This window comes from Xenopus laevis, chromosome 5S (assembly GCF_017654675.1).
Source record: "Xenopus laevis strain J_2021 chromosome 5S, Xenopus_laevis_v10.1, whole genome shotgun sequence".
NCBI classification, from domain to species: Eukaryota; Metazoa; Chordata; class Amphibia; order Anura; family Pipidae; genus Xenopus; species Xenopus laevis.
In genome coordinates, this window is record NC_054380.1 from 120,868,906 (window position 1) to 120,884,597 (window position 15,692).

Here is a 15,692-nt window from a genome sequence, read left to right on the forward strand (position 1 = left end):
CTTCTTTGTTGCTACAATTGAGGTTGCCGAGGCCTCCTTCACCGTGCACCGGGTCGTCTTGTTCTGGAGAGCCAGGGTGTGCAAGCGTGGTAATCCTGTACTGAACAATTAAAGGCCATCTATTGCCACCTAATAAAGTCTTTACTTTAAAGACATGGGGGCAAATTCACTAAAGGACGAAGCGCCTAACGCTAGCGTTATTTCGCTAGTGTATCGCATTTTCGTTAATTCGCAGATTCACTAACGGACGATGGCGTAAATTCGCTAGTGTTACTTCGCACCCTTATGCCTGGCGAATTTGCGCAACGAATATACAGTACTGTAACTATGCAAATTCACTGACTCGCAAATTTTTCTGAATGCTACCTTTTACGTCAGACTTCCTTCGCCACCTCAGACCAGGCGAAACATTTTAAGTCCCAAACGCTGGCGTTTTTTCTTTTTTTATGGGTGATAGGCTGAAAAAGATCGAACATTTTTTTGGGGCTCCCCTCCTTCCCCCCTAAATTTCCTAACTCATGGCAACTTAAATATACAGTGGGCACATGTGTAGGGCAAAATAAACATTTTATTGGCTGTTTTGAAGGTTTCCCAGGCTTGTGTAGTGATGCTACATATACCTCCATTGTAACTTCAATTTTGCACCGCATGCAAATTAACCATCGCTAGCGTAACTTCGCTTTGCTTGGCGAATTAACGCTAGCGCAACTTCGCAACCTTAAGCTTCCCCTGAGCGCAACTTCGGATTTTAGTGAATTTGCGTAGTGCTGGCGAAAATACGCCTGGCGAAGTGCGGCGAAGAACTTCTGGCGCAACTACGAATCTTAGTGAATTTGCCCCATAGGCTCTGGGTAATGGTTAATGAAAACAATTTAGGAACAGAAAATGTAGCATCACATATTCATTTAGACTCTCATAGTGATGGGCGAATACATACGGCAGGCGCAAATTCACGGCGAATTTCCACATTTTGGTGGCAGCGAATAAATTTTGCGAAACTGCCATAAAAATTCGCCGTTGTCAAAAAACGCCCATTGACCAGCGTTAAATTCACACGAGCGACAGAATTGCTGCAGGTGTCAAAATCGTGAGTTTTCCTCCGTTTCGTGGGAAATTCGCAAATTTTCCGCGAATCAAAACAGATTCACTCATCACTGCTCTCGATATCACTAGGATATACAGACACACACAATCAGGTTGCAGTCACATTAGACTAGTGTGTAGCACATCCATTCAATAAGCAGAGCTCATACCAGCCTGTTGGCAAAATGATTAGGGCTGATGCTGTGTGGGACACCCCATTATGCTTCCGTGTTTGAATTATGTACCGTATTAGGGTTTCTGCACACTGAGTATACCAAGGGGAAAAAATCAGATATTGAAAAGATCCCCATATAAATAACTTAAAATATCTTGATTTATTGTAATGAGCAAACATTTCACATTGCTTGTTGAATACAGTGGAAAAAAAATCACAAATCGAGTCAAATAGCTTGTTGTTTCTTTAACTAGAACCTTGGTTATCAGAATATCTCACAGGCCAGGGGTAGGGAGGTGGGTGGTGGTCACAATCTTTTTGACTTGGTACAGTCCATCCAAATTGGGGTTTGAAAATGCAATATAATGCCAACACATTGTTACAAATCCCAGAGAAGTTAAGTGCTTTCCTTATTCCCATAAATGCCACTAAAACAGCAGAGCCCCCAGTAAAATTACTAGTCTTGGAAGTGGGCTGCGTGTTAACCCTGTGGATCCGGTCACAATCACGTCATAGCAATGCAGACAACATAAGTTTATCCGAAAAACTCCAAATTACAGAAAGGCTGTCTCCGTTTTAAACAAATAATTCATATTTAAAAATTATTTCCTTATTCTATTTCATAATTAAACAGTACCTTGTTCTTGATCCAACTAAGATACAATGAATCCTTATTGGAGGCAAAACCAGCCTATTTGGTTTATTTAATGTTTAAATTATTTATTTTCTGCTTTGTATCTCTCTTTCCACTGATTGGTTACCAGGCAGTAACCAATCAGAGACTTGAGGGGGAGGCACATGGGTCATAACTGTTGCTTTTGAATCTGAGCTGAATGCTGAAGATCAATTGCAAACTCACTGAACAGTTATGTCCCATGTTGACCTCCTTAAAGTAGTGACTAACGCAGAGTTAGAGAGCTGAAAAGCAGGAAGTAATGTTCTGGCTATTATGTTACACACCCAGTCACTCCATATTTGGCTAACTAACTATATTAGAAACATTTTTTATTTTGCACAGCCTATCTATTTACCCAGTTTTTATTTTTACACTGAACTGTTCCTTTAAAGCAAAAACAGGCCTTTGGCATGCCGGATCCTGGTGGTTAAGGTTGAAGACATTTTTGTATGTATGGTTGTCTAAACTTGGTAGACCCAATGAGTTAGAAGGCTGAGGAAGTGGTGTTGCTGTCCCTTATACCACGGTGCGGCAATCCACCTCGCAAGCAAGTTGCACTCTTGAAGTTTTGAACAAAAACAATTGCACCCCAGTTAATGGCTTGTCTTGTTTAAGTGTCAGTATAACTTTTAGGGTCTGGCCACACGGGCAGATTCGGGGAGATTAGTCGCCAGGTGCCAAATCTCCTCTTTTTTGCGGCGACTAATCTCCCCGATCTGCTTTCCGCCATGAAATGAAAATCGCCTGGGGGGCAGGCACCGGAGCGCTTCGTTTTCCAAAGTCGTCCGTAATTGCCTCATGAGGATACTGGGGGCAACTTCGGAAAACTAAGCGTTCCGTGTGCCTGCCCCCAGGCGATTTACATTTTAGCCAGCAGAAGATTTGGAAGATTAGTCGCTGTGAAGAAGAAGAGATTTGTTGCCTGGCGACTAATCTCCCCGAATCTGCCCATGTGGCCAAACCCTAAGAGGAAACAAAAAAAAAAAGACAGGTATAGCTCTGCTAGGATGACTTATTAAATTGGAAGAAATACCACCATTATTGTTTGCACAAAGATGAAATTTTGGTCCACTCTAAAGAAAATCTAATTGCATATAATAAAAAAAGACTGTAGGGGCAAGCCATCCATTCTGGAAAAAAACAGTGTTATAAAAGATACCTGTACCTGAAACAAACTTGGAGATGAACTTAACTAAATCCATTAAACGTATCGCTGTTATTTGTTGACCATCAGCGTTCAGGGTGAAATAGCGAAAGACAGTTAGCAATGCTCTGGGTATCTACGTTATTGCATTGACAACTCTGCATAATCCCTTTTTTGCTACATTAAATAGGTGATTTCCGTTCCATAAGAGTATGAACCACAGCAGACATATTAAACTCTGTGCTACAGATATTAAATAAAAAGTCTTCTCGTTTGAACGGTCATGATTTTATACAATACAGAATTAACAAATGTGAACCCTAGTAGTATAAAAGTCCATTCTGATCTACCACTTCTCTATAATATGGCTCATGTAATCTTCTGTGGGCCAGCGTACTTGGTCCTCGGATTCTTCCTTGGAAAATGCCTCGTTGGAGCGGTGGTGAAGTCGCTCCTCCCTGTTCTTCTTCCGTTGCTCTATCCTTTCCATTTGTCTTTTGAACTGGTAGCGCTGTTGGAAGAGATCCTTTGCATAGTCATAGAGTTGCATGTCCAAGTCATTGAGTTCCTCAATCCTTTGGATTGTGTCATTGTCCAAGTCAACTCCACCAGCCCGTGTGTTGTTGTACTGCATGAACGGCCTGATGAACTTAAGGTTGAAAGTCCTCTCAAAGAGATACTGAGTCTTTCTCTGGAACTCTGTGAGCCCAAAAAATGCCATGTCTTTTAAGTTCTTCTTGGCGCTTTCCAAAAGAACCTGAGCTCGCTTGCTGTCTTGTAAAAAAGACATATTATAGCATCCTACAAGGCTGAGGTCCGCCAGCATCCGGACTTGACGATTGTTGGCCAAATTGTAGGGACACTCCATAAACTCCTGTAAGGTGCACCCTGACCAGTCTGTGCCTTCATAGCAAGATGGCAGCTCTTCAGGAGTAGGCGTTCTTCCGTCACACATATGGAGAGAAGTCTTCCAGGTGGCCCCTCTCTGTACATGTCTCCATTCACTGAGGTATCGAGAAACTGGATCTCTCAGCAAAGTGATGTAATAAAATTTCCTGAAACAGAAGAAAATACAATAGAGGTCAGTCATGGAACTGGGTCCCAGATGAAAAGAGCACTGCAAAATGAATAGAGCCTTTTATAAAGGAGAACTAAAGCTTAACCAAAGAATTAGCTAGAAATGTTGTACATTATGTACATTCTATACCAGCCAAAGGCAACCCCAGCTCTTTAGCAGTAAAGATCTGTGTCTCCAAAGATGCCCCAGTAGCTCCCCATCTTCTTTTCTGCTGATTAACTGCACATGCTCTGTGCTGCTGTCACTTACTGAGCTTAGGGACCCACTCACAATATACAGTACACATAGATTAGAAATGTCACAATATAAGGCTGATTAATAATTAATACAGATAATTACTACATGGCAGCACAGAAACCAGTACAATTAGCATCAGAATTTAATAATCAGCCCTGTAGCATCAGCTTATATTACAAGAGAAGCTCATTTTCTGCTGGATAATTAGTGACGACCCCTAAGCTTAGCTTCTCAACAGCTGCTCAGAGCCCACTGAGCATGTGAGTGTCACAGACACTTTCCAAGATGGTGACCCATCCATTAAAGCAGTGATGGGTGGTTTATTGTGTTTATCTCCAGCCCTGCTTCAGGCACTGGTTACTGAAGATACTGGCAGCAGAAAGAATATAAGAAGGGGAATTTGCAAGCGACATTAATCAGATTATCTCGCCAGTAGGAGGAAAAATAAACCCAAAGTGACAAGGCAAAACGTCTGAATGCTTCAAGGGCACCAGAAAAATAAAGTGCCCACAGAGATACATTTATGCCGTATAACATCTTTCATATTTCCAGTCTTTCAGCAAGTGCCTACAACCCTGCAGTGTGCACAGAAATTCTTATTTAGATCACACACACACAGGTACGGGAGAATAAATACATTCTGTAGCAAAACAAATACAAGATGGATCACTCCGAGAAGTGCCAAAGACATCTTAACACCAGCAGGCACCATGGTGCTGTATTTCTGTATGAAGCATCATTTGAGCTCACATATCCAAAACTCTAAAAAAGAATCTCTTGGCAGCATTTTGATATGTGATATAATGGCACTGATAAAGCAGAACTGGAGGAGCCTGGAAATACAAACATATAGCTGAAATGTTTATGTCTCTGTCCTAATAGACGGCAGAACACTATATAGAGCGATATTTAAAGGCTTCAGGTTGGAGAATGAAGTAGATTTCAGCATTTTAGGGCATCTTGTTACTGGGGAGGGAATATGTGTGGTAGAGAGGTATAGTTGCATCTTTATTGCTGCTACTATTCTTCAAGTAGTATTAATGTCCCCCCTATTATTGCGTGGGTTTCCCCCAGGTGCTCAATTTTCCTTCCACACTCCAAACAGATATAGACAAGCCTGCTCCTCATATAAAAAGACCCATTTGAGAGTATGTGTATGATGGGGCCTTAGATTGTAAGCTCCACTGGGTTAGAGAGTTGTGAATAATGTATACTTATATCCCCATCTAGCTTTCCTGAACGGAAATGAAGTTTTTTTTAATCTCAGCAGTTGTTGCTTTGCATAAGATTCCCTTGTTCTCAAACAATCTCTCTTTGTTTTTGGTGTGATCATCTCCAGTTGGAGACATTGGCCTGTATTCCAATGGTGGATGCTCTTGTCAGCAAGACAAAGTTACAGAAATCCATGTTCTGAGCATTAACATAAAACTATCCTGTACGAAGCACTATTAGACTTTACTTTCAGATTACTGCCATTTTTATTTGCTTACCCCTCTCCCCTTGGGAGGTTTCGGGCACCTATGACTAGTCAGTTGCAGTTTTTAAAGGAACTTTACCCACAATCAAACTCCTTTAGAGAATGACGCTGTGCAGGATACAGTAAAATGGTTCATAATAAATTCCCAGGGCTCTGATGCCATTTGGCAACGCTCCTAAAGAACACCTGTCCACGACAACTGAAGAAAAAGCAGCCAACTAATTTTCACGCAAAAGAACAGCTGCAAGGTGACTTTGGAGACATTCGAGGTCAGAGTCTTACAGAGAATTCCACAGACAACCGCAACCCGACTGAATTATTTCCACATTGGCCCAAAGCTGCAAAAAAGTTGACTTCACGATACATAATTCCCCACCTTTCATGAGGAAGAAGTGGCTTATATTTTCCAATCAACATGGGAAAGTGGAGTAGTACGAATGACACAGACAATGCAACTGGTACCCTTACCTAGTTTCCATGTGGGTAGCTTTGCTTTCAATGCTGCTTCTCAAAAATAATCACTTTTGCTCTACCACTGCAATTATCATTGTGCCAGCATTCCTGTGATAATTGGCTCCACCATAAAGCATAATAGGAGGTTGGGTTTTTTTTTTTATTATTAAAGACTCACCATTAGTCAGATGAACTTGATTTCATATAATGGCATTTTTGCAAAGCTTTATTTGCTGTACCTAGCAGCTGGCTCGATAAGGTTTGGAACAGAATATTTGGATATTCTGTACGGGTCCAAGGTGAACATTTCCCTTATATATGAACATAATAGTAATTTATCTATTATCACTTCATGACCAGATGTTGCAGTTCATTGTTGTCTATGGAGATTCCTTCTTGCATCTTTTAAAATCGTGTCCTCACATATGGATAGATAAAACTTCATGGTTATACAATTTGGAAGATGTGATGTGGCTGCTATGTTGTACTCTCTTGTATAGCAGAAATTCATTTGGCGCATATTATATATCACAACACGCAATCTACGCCTCAAACTTCACATCTTATGGTTGATTCAGTACTATACAATGGAGATATTCAAGGTTAAAGACATTTTCCACGGCTCAATTATTTGTATTAATGGGATAAAAGATGCTAAAGTGACGTGATGTTCAGGGCAGATCCCAAAGATATGTTCACACCCAGCCCTAATTACGGATTTAGCCGAAGCCAGATGTCAAACATAGTTGTGAGATTAGATTATTGCTTCAGAAACAAGCGTGTCTGAATAAACAGGAGGACATTGAGCCAGTTGGCCAGAAAATAATGTGTCAGGCATGGAAACAAGATAAACACTGAAGGTCACTGGAGAGGGAAGCATTTACTAACCATGGTAGAAGTCACGTGGCCAAAAGAGACAGCTGCAAAACATCCATACCAAGAACAGGCAACCAGTGGCTCCCCAGCCTTTTACTTTACATCTAAATCTATGCATAGCACAGGCTACTGCCCTGTCAAAGTTCTAATTCAGTCCTGCAAAAACATCTACAACTGCTTGAGAAGATTAATAAGGCTACCTATACACAGGCAGTTTACTTTCCCAAGTTCCAGGGTATCCTCAAATTTAGAAGACAATAATACTAGGATAGGACAGATACAGATCCAAGATAAAGCTCAAGGTAGAAAATCAAGTCACAGGCAGTTTACTTGGCCAAGTTCCAGGGTCTCAATGAAATTAGAAGACAATAGTCCTAGAATAGGATAGTTATAGATACAAGAGAAAGCTCAAGGTAGAAAATCAAGCCAGCTAATGACTATCACTGGCATATGCAGGCAGCCACCTATAATTACCAGGGTTCCACTGCTTGGATATCAGAGGGCTGTAGCCTTCACTAATTTAGATAAAGGTGTTTACTAGATATAAGGTTCTAATTCTCTATCCTGTTTTAGGTTTTGTTGTTGAGTCACCCTAACAAGGGAACTCTGTATTTCTTCCTTTTTGAAAAAGAGGTGGGCCATAATGATTTAGAAACCAAGCCAAGTTAAGCGGAGAGGTTATTGGGTAGATGAGATCTAGTTCAGGGTTAGGCAGCTAGAGGTCCTGCCTTCAGGCCAAATTGGGAGTCTGCTGGGGCTGTGTAGTAAAGACACTAAAGCTGGCCATAGACTCAAAGATTCGATCGTTCGAAACGATTTCCCCACCTCAGGACCTGCCACTAACCATTCAGATCAAATAAAGTAGTAAAAGAACAGATCAACCGATGTTCTGCCCCTGACAGCAATCATACGAAAGTTATGTCCGACAAAGCTGGTGACAGTCTCCCACTGAAAATCGTCCTTTCGGCAATACATGCAGAGAAATTATCGGCAGCCGACAGAAATCTTTTAACCTGTCCGATCAACCAAACGACCGATCCCTGATGGACGAAAATATCGGGACGCTCCACACATGGTCTGAAAATCGTACGAATCGAGGATCTTTACGTCTATGGCCAACTTTAGCTTGCACAGTTGCAGTAACCCATAGCTACCAATCGGCAGGTAGCATCTACTGGGCATCTGTTTAAAAGTAATAATATTGTTGCTATGGTTTACTGTGGTTAAGCAAACTTAGTGCTTTGCATTGATGTATATTACTATGAACATTTAAGTCAAAGTAAACTTTATTGTCATCTCAGCAGTATACAAATACTGCTATTCTAGAACAAATATCGCTATTCTAGAACAAATATCGCTATTCTAGAACAAAGACCCACACAATTGGCCAAGTACAGCCTCCCAATATGAAACACCCGTAAACAGTGGCTCAGACAGTTGGCATCTAAGAACATTGGTCCAGATTGGAAACATGGTGGCAATGGGTGGCCCCGTGTCCAGTAATATAGTCATCTGACATCCAGCAACTGGCAAGGCAGCAAACCATAAAAAACACCTAAGTTCAAACAAAATCTACTATTGTCTACACTTGTTTACATACTTAAATAGATCAGTTGTACATCAAGCATCTCAAGACTAAACCAAACTGCCTCTTTTAGGTGGTATTTTGTTGAAGGCAACAATCGTGAATCAAAAGGTAACCAGCTGGATCCACCAAACAGTAGGGAAGGAGGTATATGCCTAAATATGTTTCAGCATGCAGGTCATCAATTACCATCCCCAGGAATTCCAACTATGAGCATCCTATCCATCTTCTGGAAAAATCCTGGCCCTTCAAATGAGATTATATTAATGCCCACGTCGATGCAAGACTCTGTTTTAGCACCCACTCCAGTCTCACATAATGCACATGTGAGCAAAACCATTACAATTCTGCAGGGTAGGCAACTCTGAATTCTGTATGCAAGAATGCTTTAATAACACACAGAAGCTAATTAAGGCCGGTAGAAAGAGCTATCATCTATATTTTTGTTATAACGTGATGCTCCACCGAGATCATATCAGAGCTATAAACACAAACAAGAAAGGCTAATGAGATTCTTTACTTGAAAGGATACAAGGGGGGCATGCAACAACATGTGCAGTATTTTATATCCAGCAAACCAACCACACACTGATATTTAAAATACAGGTATGGGACCTGTTATCCAGAATGCTCGTGACCTGGGGTTTTCTGGATAATGAATTTTGCTGTAATTTGGATCTTCATAATTCATCTAATCTACTAGAACAAGAGTGCCCTTATATGTGATCTTGTCCTATTATGATCAACATCCATAATAGCATTTTGTATTGCTTAAATATAATATTGATTTATGGGAAAAGTTATATTGCTGTATTTAAGAATTGATTGTTTTATTATGTATTATAATATTATGATATTATTGTATTGTTGTTATAATAATCATGTATTATTATTAACTATTTCTTATGTAACCTTAACAGAATAAATATCTGAATTAATTGATTTAGACAAGCTGTACAACTCAAGACTAGACAGTGTCTTGAGATCTACTGATCACCAGCTAAAGGTCTACTGATAGATCCCCATTTACCTTTTGGGCACCCCTGTACTAGAAAGTCATGTAAACATGAAACAAACCCAATAAGCTGGTTTTGCTTCCAATAAGGATTAATTATATATTAATTAGGATCAAGTACGAGGTACTGTTTTATTATTACAGAGAAAAAGAAAATCATTTTCCAAATGTTGTATTATTTGAATATAATGGAGGGAGACGGCCATTCCACAATTTGGAGCTTTCTGGAAAACAGGTTTCCTGAGAACGAATCCCATACTAGAATATAATCAAGCTTTGGCCAAACAGTATGATCTTATGCCTGCATGTGGCCCAGTGCATTCGGTTGGACAGCTGACATACAGCACTACTGTCCCTTTAACTGCTGCAAGGGTTAAAAGGAGAAGCAACAATTAACATTATCACACCCCATGCAGTTACCTTACAGTGCAGCTGTGTTTTATAGGAAACACGAGACTAACTGCTCTCTCTGGCAGCACAAAGATAAAAGTTGTTGTGACATGATTTGTCCATAATTAAAATGAGATATTCTGGCTAATTACTAACGCCTAGCGTGAGATGAAGAAGGGATATATAATACATGCTAAATGAGGGGTTGAGTGTATGCATCAGGATACAATTGCAGCCCCTAAGCAACAAGGTGGAATAGGAATTAATAATAAATGATGATGAACGGAGATAACGCCCTATCCGATTTCTATAGAAAGGTACATAGGCAGCATTTCATTTCCTTGTCAATGATGTGGAAATGGTTTTATTATAAGCAAAATTATCGATAGAATGCATCCAACTAGAATGAACCAAAGCATAATACTCAATAGTCCCAACTGGTTACTGGTGTGTTTTTGACAACAGCCCAATCCACCTAATTAAGCTCAGTTATTTCGCCAGAGATGTCCAAGTCCATAATAAGCCAAACAAATACACTGGCACACGTGGCAATTCAAGTGCCGGGTTACCCCGTGCTCTTTATTGTGCGGACGTGCAACGTTTCGGGAACCCCGAAACGTTGCACGTCCGCACAATAAAGAGCACGGGGTAACCCGGCACTTGAATTGCCACGTGTGCCAGTGTATTTGTTTGGCTAAGTACGTATTCCTGAGGGTTGCCGTGCCCTCTACACTGTGCACCGGGCTTAAACTATTAAACTGTGAGGAGAGGAGTGTGCGCTGCTTCATCCGAGTTTCTGCAAGTCCATAATAAACCTGAGGACCCATAATACTGCACTTGAAGGCCTGAAGATATATATGGATATTGGAAATGTTGGAAAACATGTTTCTTATATGGAAATAAGCAGTAGACTTTTTAGTCTTGGGACTATGCAGGTAGCAGATAGGGCAAGATGACAAAACACTAAATTATTGGCCCTTTCTGTTGTGGAAACACTCCTTTATGGACTACTTGTAGGAACTATATATTCCCCACTATAACTACAGCTAAAGGGCCATAGCTGAGTCTGACTGCCTTCCCAGGCCTTGCCATCACTTAAAGGAGAACTAAAGCTTAACTAAAGAAGTAGGTAGAAATGTTTTGGGCTTCTGTACCAGCCCAAGGCAACCACAGCCCTTTAGCAGTAGAAGTGTCTCCAAAGATGCCCCAGTAGCTCCCAGTGTTCTTTTATGCTGATTCACTGCACATGCTCTGTGCTGCCGTCACTTACTGAGCTTAGGGACCCACTCACAATATACAGTACACATAGAATAGAAATGTCACAAAATAAGGCTGATTAGTAATTAATACAGATAATTACTACATTACAGCACAGAAACCAGTGCAACTAGCATCAGAATTTAATAATCAGCCCTGTAGCATCAGCTTATATTACAGTCCAACCTCATTTTCTGCTTGTTAATTAGTGACGCCCCCTTAGCTTAGCTTCTCAACAGCTGCTCAGAGCCCACTGAGCATGTGAGTGTCACAGACACTTTCCAAGATGGTGACCCCCTGTGACAAGTTTGAAGTCCTGGATCATTGCTGCTATTGACAAGCTGAAACTTTAGGCTGGTACAATAAGTTCAGTATATAAAATATGGCATTGTTAGGCATATTCATTTTTAAGGTTTAGTTCCCCTTTAAAACCATTTTATATTTCTTTATGTATAACAAGATCTTAGTCAATCACAATCCTGATGCACACCTCTTGCCACTGACGATTCCAAGCCCATCAGCCCTGGAGTTCAGTGATAAAAAGCAAAACTGGACACATTTCATTTGTTTTTACCATAGAAATATCTAATCTTATTTTAAAAAAAATAAAGAACGATGGGAGAATCTGCCCACAGGCTGTAAACATGTCTCTGGTCTGTAGTGGTAAAAGGACATTTTAATGAATATATAATTTTATTTCCAGTTGGAATCCCTGTGTAGCACTTTTCCTTAACTTGTGATCCCTCAGTCCCAACGGCTGCACATGTGCCAAGATAACCCCCCTCCTCCTTGGAGCTGTAGGATTGATATCATGAAGCATTCTGTGAAGCATGCCCCTTCGCATCCCTCAACTGTCTAATATAGCAACTATTTAATAACTTTACAAGAAGATATTAGAGCAGTCAGAAGGTTTAAAAGGCTTATCCGGAAAAGCCATGCTTCCAGGCATGCCAGATAATAGATTCCATACATGTACCGTCCAAGATCCAGTCTATAATAATATGGAGCAAGATGCTTTAAAGGTGCCCATGTTAGAGTCCTGCAGAGGGTCGTGTACCTGCTGGTTACCAACAAAAAAAGCGGGTACCCTGTGGGAGGAGGGTAGGATTTTTGGGTGCGGGTATAGACGCGGGTCTGTGGGTTGCGGGTCTCATCTATATTTCTTATGTTATATTATCTTTATTTTACTCCTTTTAAAATTATACAAAACTTTTTTTCTGTCTGTGCCCACTTATGAAGATTCCACTTCCGCAGCGATAGCACTTCCTGTTTAATGGTGGTCGGCGGGTTGCGGATAAGATATGTGCAGCCCGGGGTTGGGTAGTGGATCCAAGTGGGTAAATATGCGGGTTACGGTTCGGGTTGCGGGTCTCATAAATTGGTTCCGCGCAGGACTCTAGCCCATGTTATCTTCTAAAGAGATAAATGGCTATGGACTAGTGATGTGCGGGTTGGGATTTCCCCAACTCTAGCCCGCAAACACTTAGCCCACGCCTGCCCACATCCGACTTCTGGGTTCCTTTTATAGATCCATGCCGCCCCGCCAATGACATCACAAAAGGGGCGGGGTGAGCAGGCGCAGCATCTATAAAAGAAGAACCCTGAAGTTGGAATCCTACTACTATGGACAAACAGCAGAGGACAAAAACACCCTTCTCCATCTGTCAACGTCTGAATACTAGTAAGTGAACATTAGTAAAGCCACACTGTGATAATTGGACCTTAGAGCAGTTGTGCCCATACTTTACTAACGCCAGTTCTACCTTTAGTGATGTTGTCCAATTATGATTTACATCCATAAAAACATGGTTAGCATTCTGTTCCATGAAAAATATTACTTAAATATTATATTTATTTATGAGAGAATTTATATTGCTTTATTTAACAATTTCTTATGTAACCTTAAGTAATAAATATCTGAATGAAAAGCATGAAATAGGAGGGTGTTTGTTGACATTGTCTTGAGATCTACTGATCCCCAGCTAAAGGTCTACTGGTAGATCCCGATTTACATTTTGGGCACCCCTGTCTTAGAGCTAAAACGTTGGCCAGAAGAGGACAGACGGAGATGGGTGCCTATTATGCTATTCCCTAACCCAGGGGTCCACAACTTTTTTTTACCCATGAGCCCCATCAAAATATAAAGAATCGGGGAGCAGCATAAGCATGAAAAAGGTGTTGCTGGTTTCTATGCAACTAAAACTAGTCTAAAAGTTAGAACTTAAAAAATAAGCACTTGCTTTAAGGCCACAGGGAGCAACATCCAAGGCGTCGATGAGCAAATTGTTTGGGGACCGCTGCCCTAACCAATATGCAATGCTGTTTTTTAGGGGGCTTAGAATTAGAAGAAACTGTCTGGTCTTTCAAGAACAGCAGAAGATAGTAATAAACAAATGATGCTACTTGCCACTTATCAGTCAATATGAAACATACACAATAAATGTATTGGGAATGCCTTTGGGTTTTAGGGGATTGTTGGAATTGCAGTTCTCCACAGATGGACAGCCAGCAAATTATTATTTCTTCCAGCCTATTTTAACATCTTCCTCTGCCTGCCTGACGGAGAATTTCAGTTAATATGCAATAAAAGTAGGCATTTGTGATATCCTCGCACCTACGGCACCACTTCAACCCACACACAGCTGTAGAGTGAAGTCACCTGTCATTCCCGTCTCACAGTCAGGCACCAGGAAAATGACAATTACAGGAGTCTGGCTGGTGGGGGTAATTATGATATTTTGGGCTGTGATTATTAATATACAGCAGATTAACAAGTTTTAATTTCAGACTTCAGCATAAAACCTGTTAAATTTACCCGAGATGGAAATGTGGCTTCATAGCGTTATGCAATCAGGCATCCAGCTGCGGAAGCGGCACGAGAATAACCCCCTTCAGGGGCCACTTGCATAATGTTTCATGGAGGCAAGGAAAAAAGAATATATTGTTCCGGCTGCGTTATCTTCCAAGAAACCTGTTGATGGCTCTGTTTACTTTTGTCTATATTAAGAATTTTTTAGTCATGAAACTGGGGAATTACTAGTGAGTCAGCACACCCGCAGGACACAAGCAATCCTCGCACGCCATGAGTTGTATTCCCTGTGAAGGTCACAGATGCCCTTGGTTTCTGTTTTCTTTGCCTTTGCTTTATCATACTTTTCTGCTCTTCTCTCCTGCTCGGATTTATAAGATTAGGTGGGCAACCACCATGCTAGCTGTGCTGCCTCTTATACACTGGGTCCATCCTGTGGTCTGCAGGTCTCTGGTGGTGTGTGGGCTCCTACAAGGTCATAGAATGGCCATTGGATTTTTTTCTATGCAACTGTTCTTGTGAGGCAGCCGAACCTCTACCTTTTGAGCACCAGGTATCTTTACCATTCATTACGTCAGGGTGTGTGAGAGCCAAATCTGTTGGAGGCTCCTTCAGGGTACCATCTGAGGAACCATGGCCTGGATTCTAAAGGCCTGCTAAAGGACTTCATAGACATCTTAATATGACATTATGGTTTAAATATAATTCTGTCCAAAAAAAGGAAAAATACCAGATCAACCGACCCTCAATATTTATGCAACTGGTTGTTCCCCAACTTCAAGTCTTCTGTTACTACCAGACATTTAATCCCAGGTCTTCTAACCACTCCTCTCTCTTAACAACACCACATATCATTGTGGATTGGCCTCTTTATATTGCAGTTCTCTTAAACCTCTAATACCTAGTAGGTCATCCAATGACCTTTCTAGCATGTTCCCCATATTTTAGAACAGTCATTTTCTGTTCCATGGTATTATAGCTCTCCTTGTTACCAAGGAGAGCTGGCCAAGAACTTTCACCAACCCAATGATTCTATCCATATCAGTTGGTATAGCATGGGTCCATCTTGTAAGTCTACATTGGCACAAGGACTAAAATTTCGACCCTTCTTCCTTAAGCCTAACAATTAACAGGTCCCGCTGTAGCTGAATGAATGAATGAGAGAGAAGTACGTTGAAGACTAAAAAGAGGCATGAGAAAATAGGAAGGAAACAGGAGAGAAAGTGACAAGAATTGTGTGTAGGAGGTGGAGGTAATGAAGAACATTGATATAAGGGAGGCTATAATAGACACACATGAGAATGAGCAGGAAACAGAGAAGGGAAAAAGGGCAACAAAAAGACTCATGGGAGGTAGCGTGGAAATCAGTTTCCCAGGGGAATAAAAAGTACAAAATGTCAAAAAGGACAAAAAAAGAAGCCGTTTGACAAAAGAAGA

At 40.9% G+C, this 15,692-nt stretch overlaps 1 protein-coding gene across 1 annotated transcript in view; it reads right to left on the reverse strand.

Moving 5' to 3' along the window:
* Positions 1 to 2,683: 2,683 nt before the first annotated feature.
* The window catches only part of hs6st1.S (heparan sulfate 6-O-sulfotransferase 1 S homeolog), a 72,748-nt gene continuing 59,739 nt past the window's right edge, over positions 2,684 to 15,692 (reverse strand). Inside the window, exon 2 of the mRNA XM_018265908.2 lies at positions 2,684 to 4,133. Coding sequence (XP_018121397.1) covers positions 3,425 to 4,133 — 709 coding nt within the window. The 3' untranslated portion in view covers positions 2,684 to 3,424. The remainder of the gene's footprint in view (positions 4,134 to 15,692) is intronic.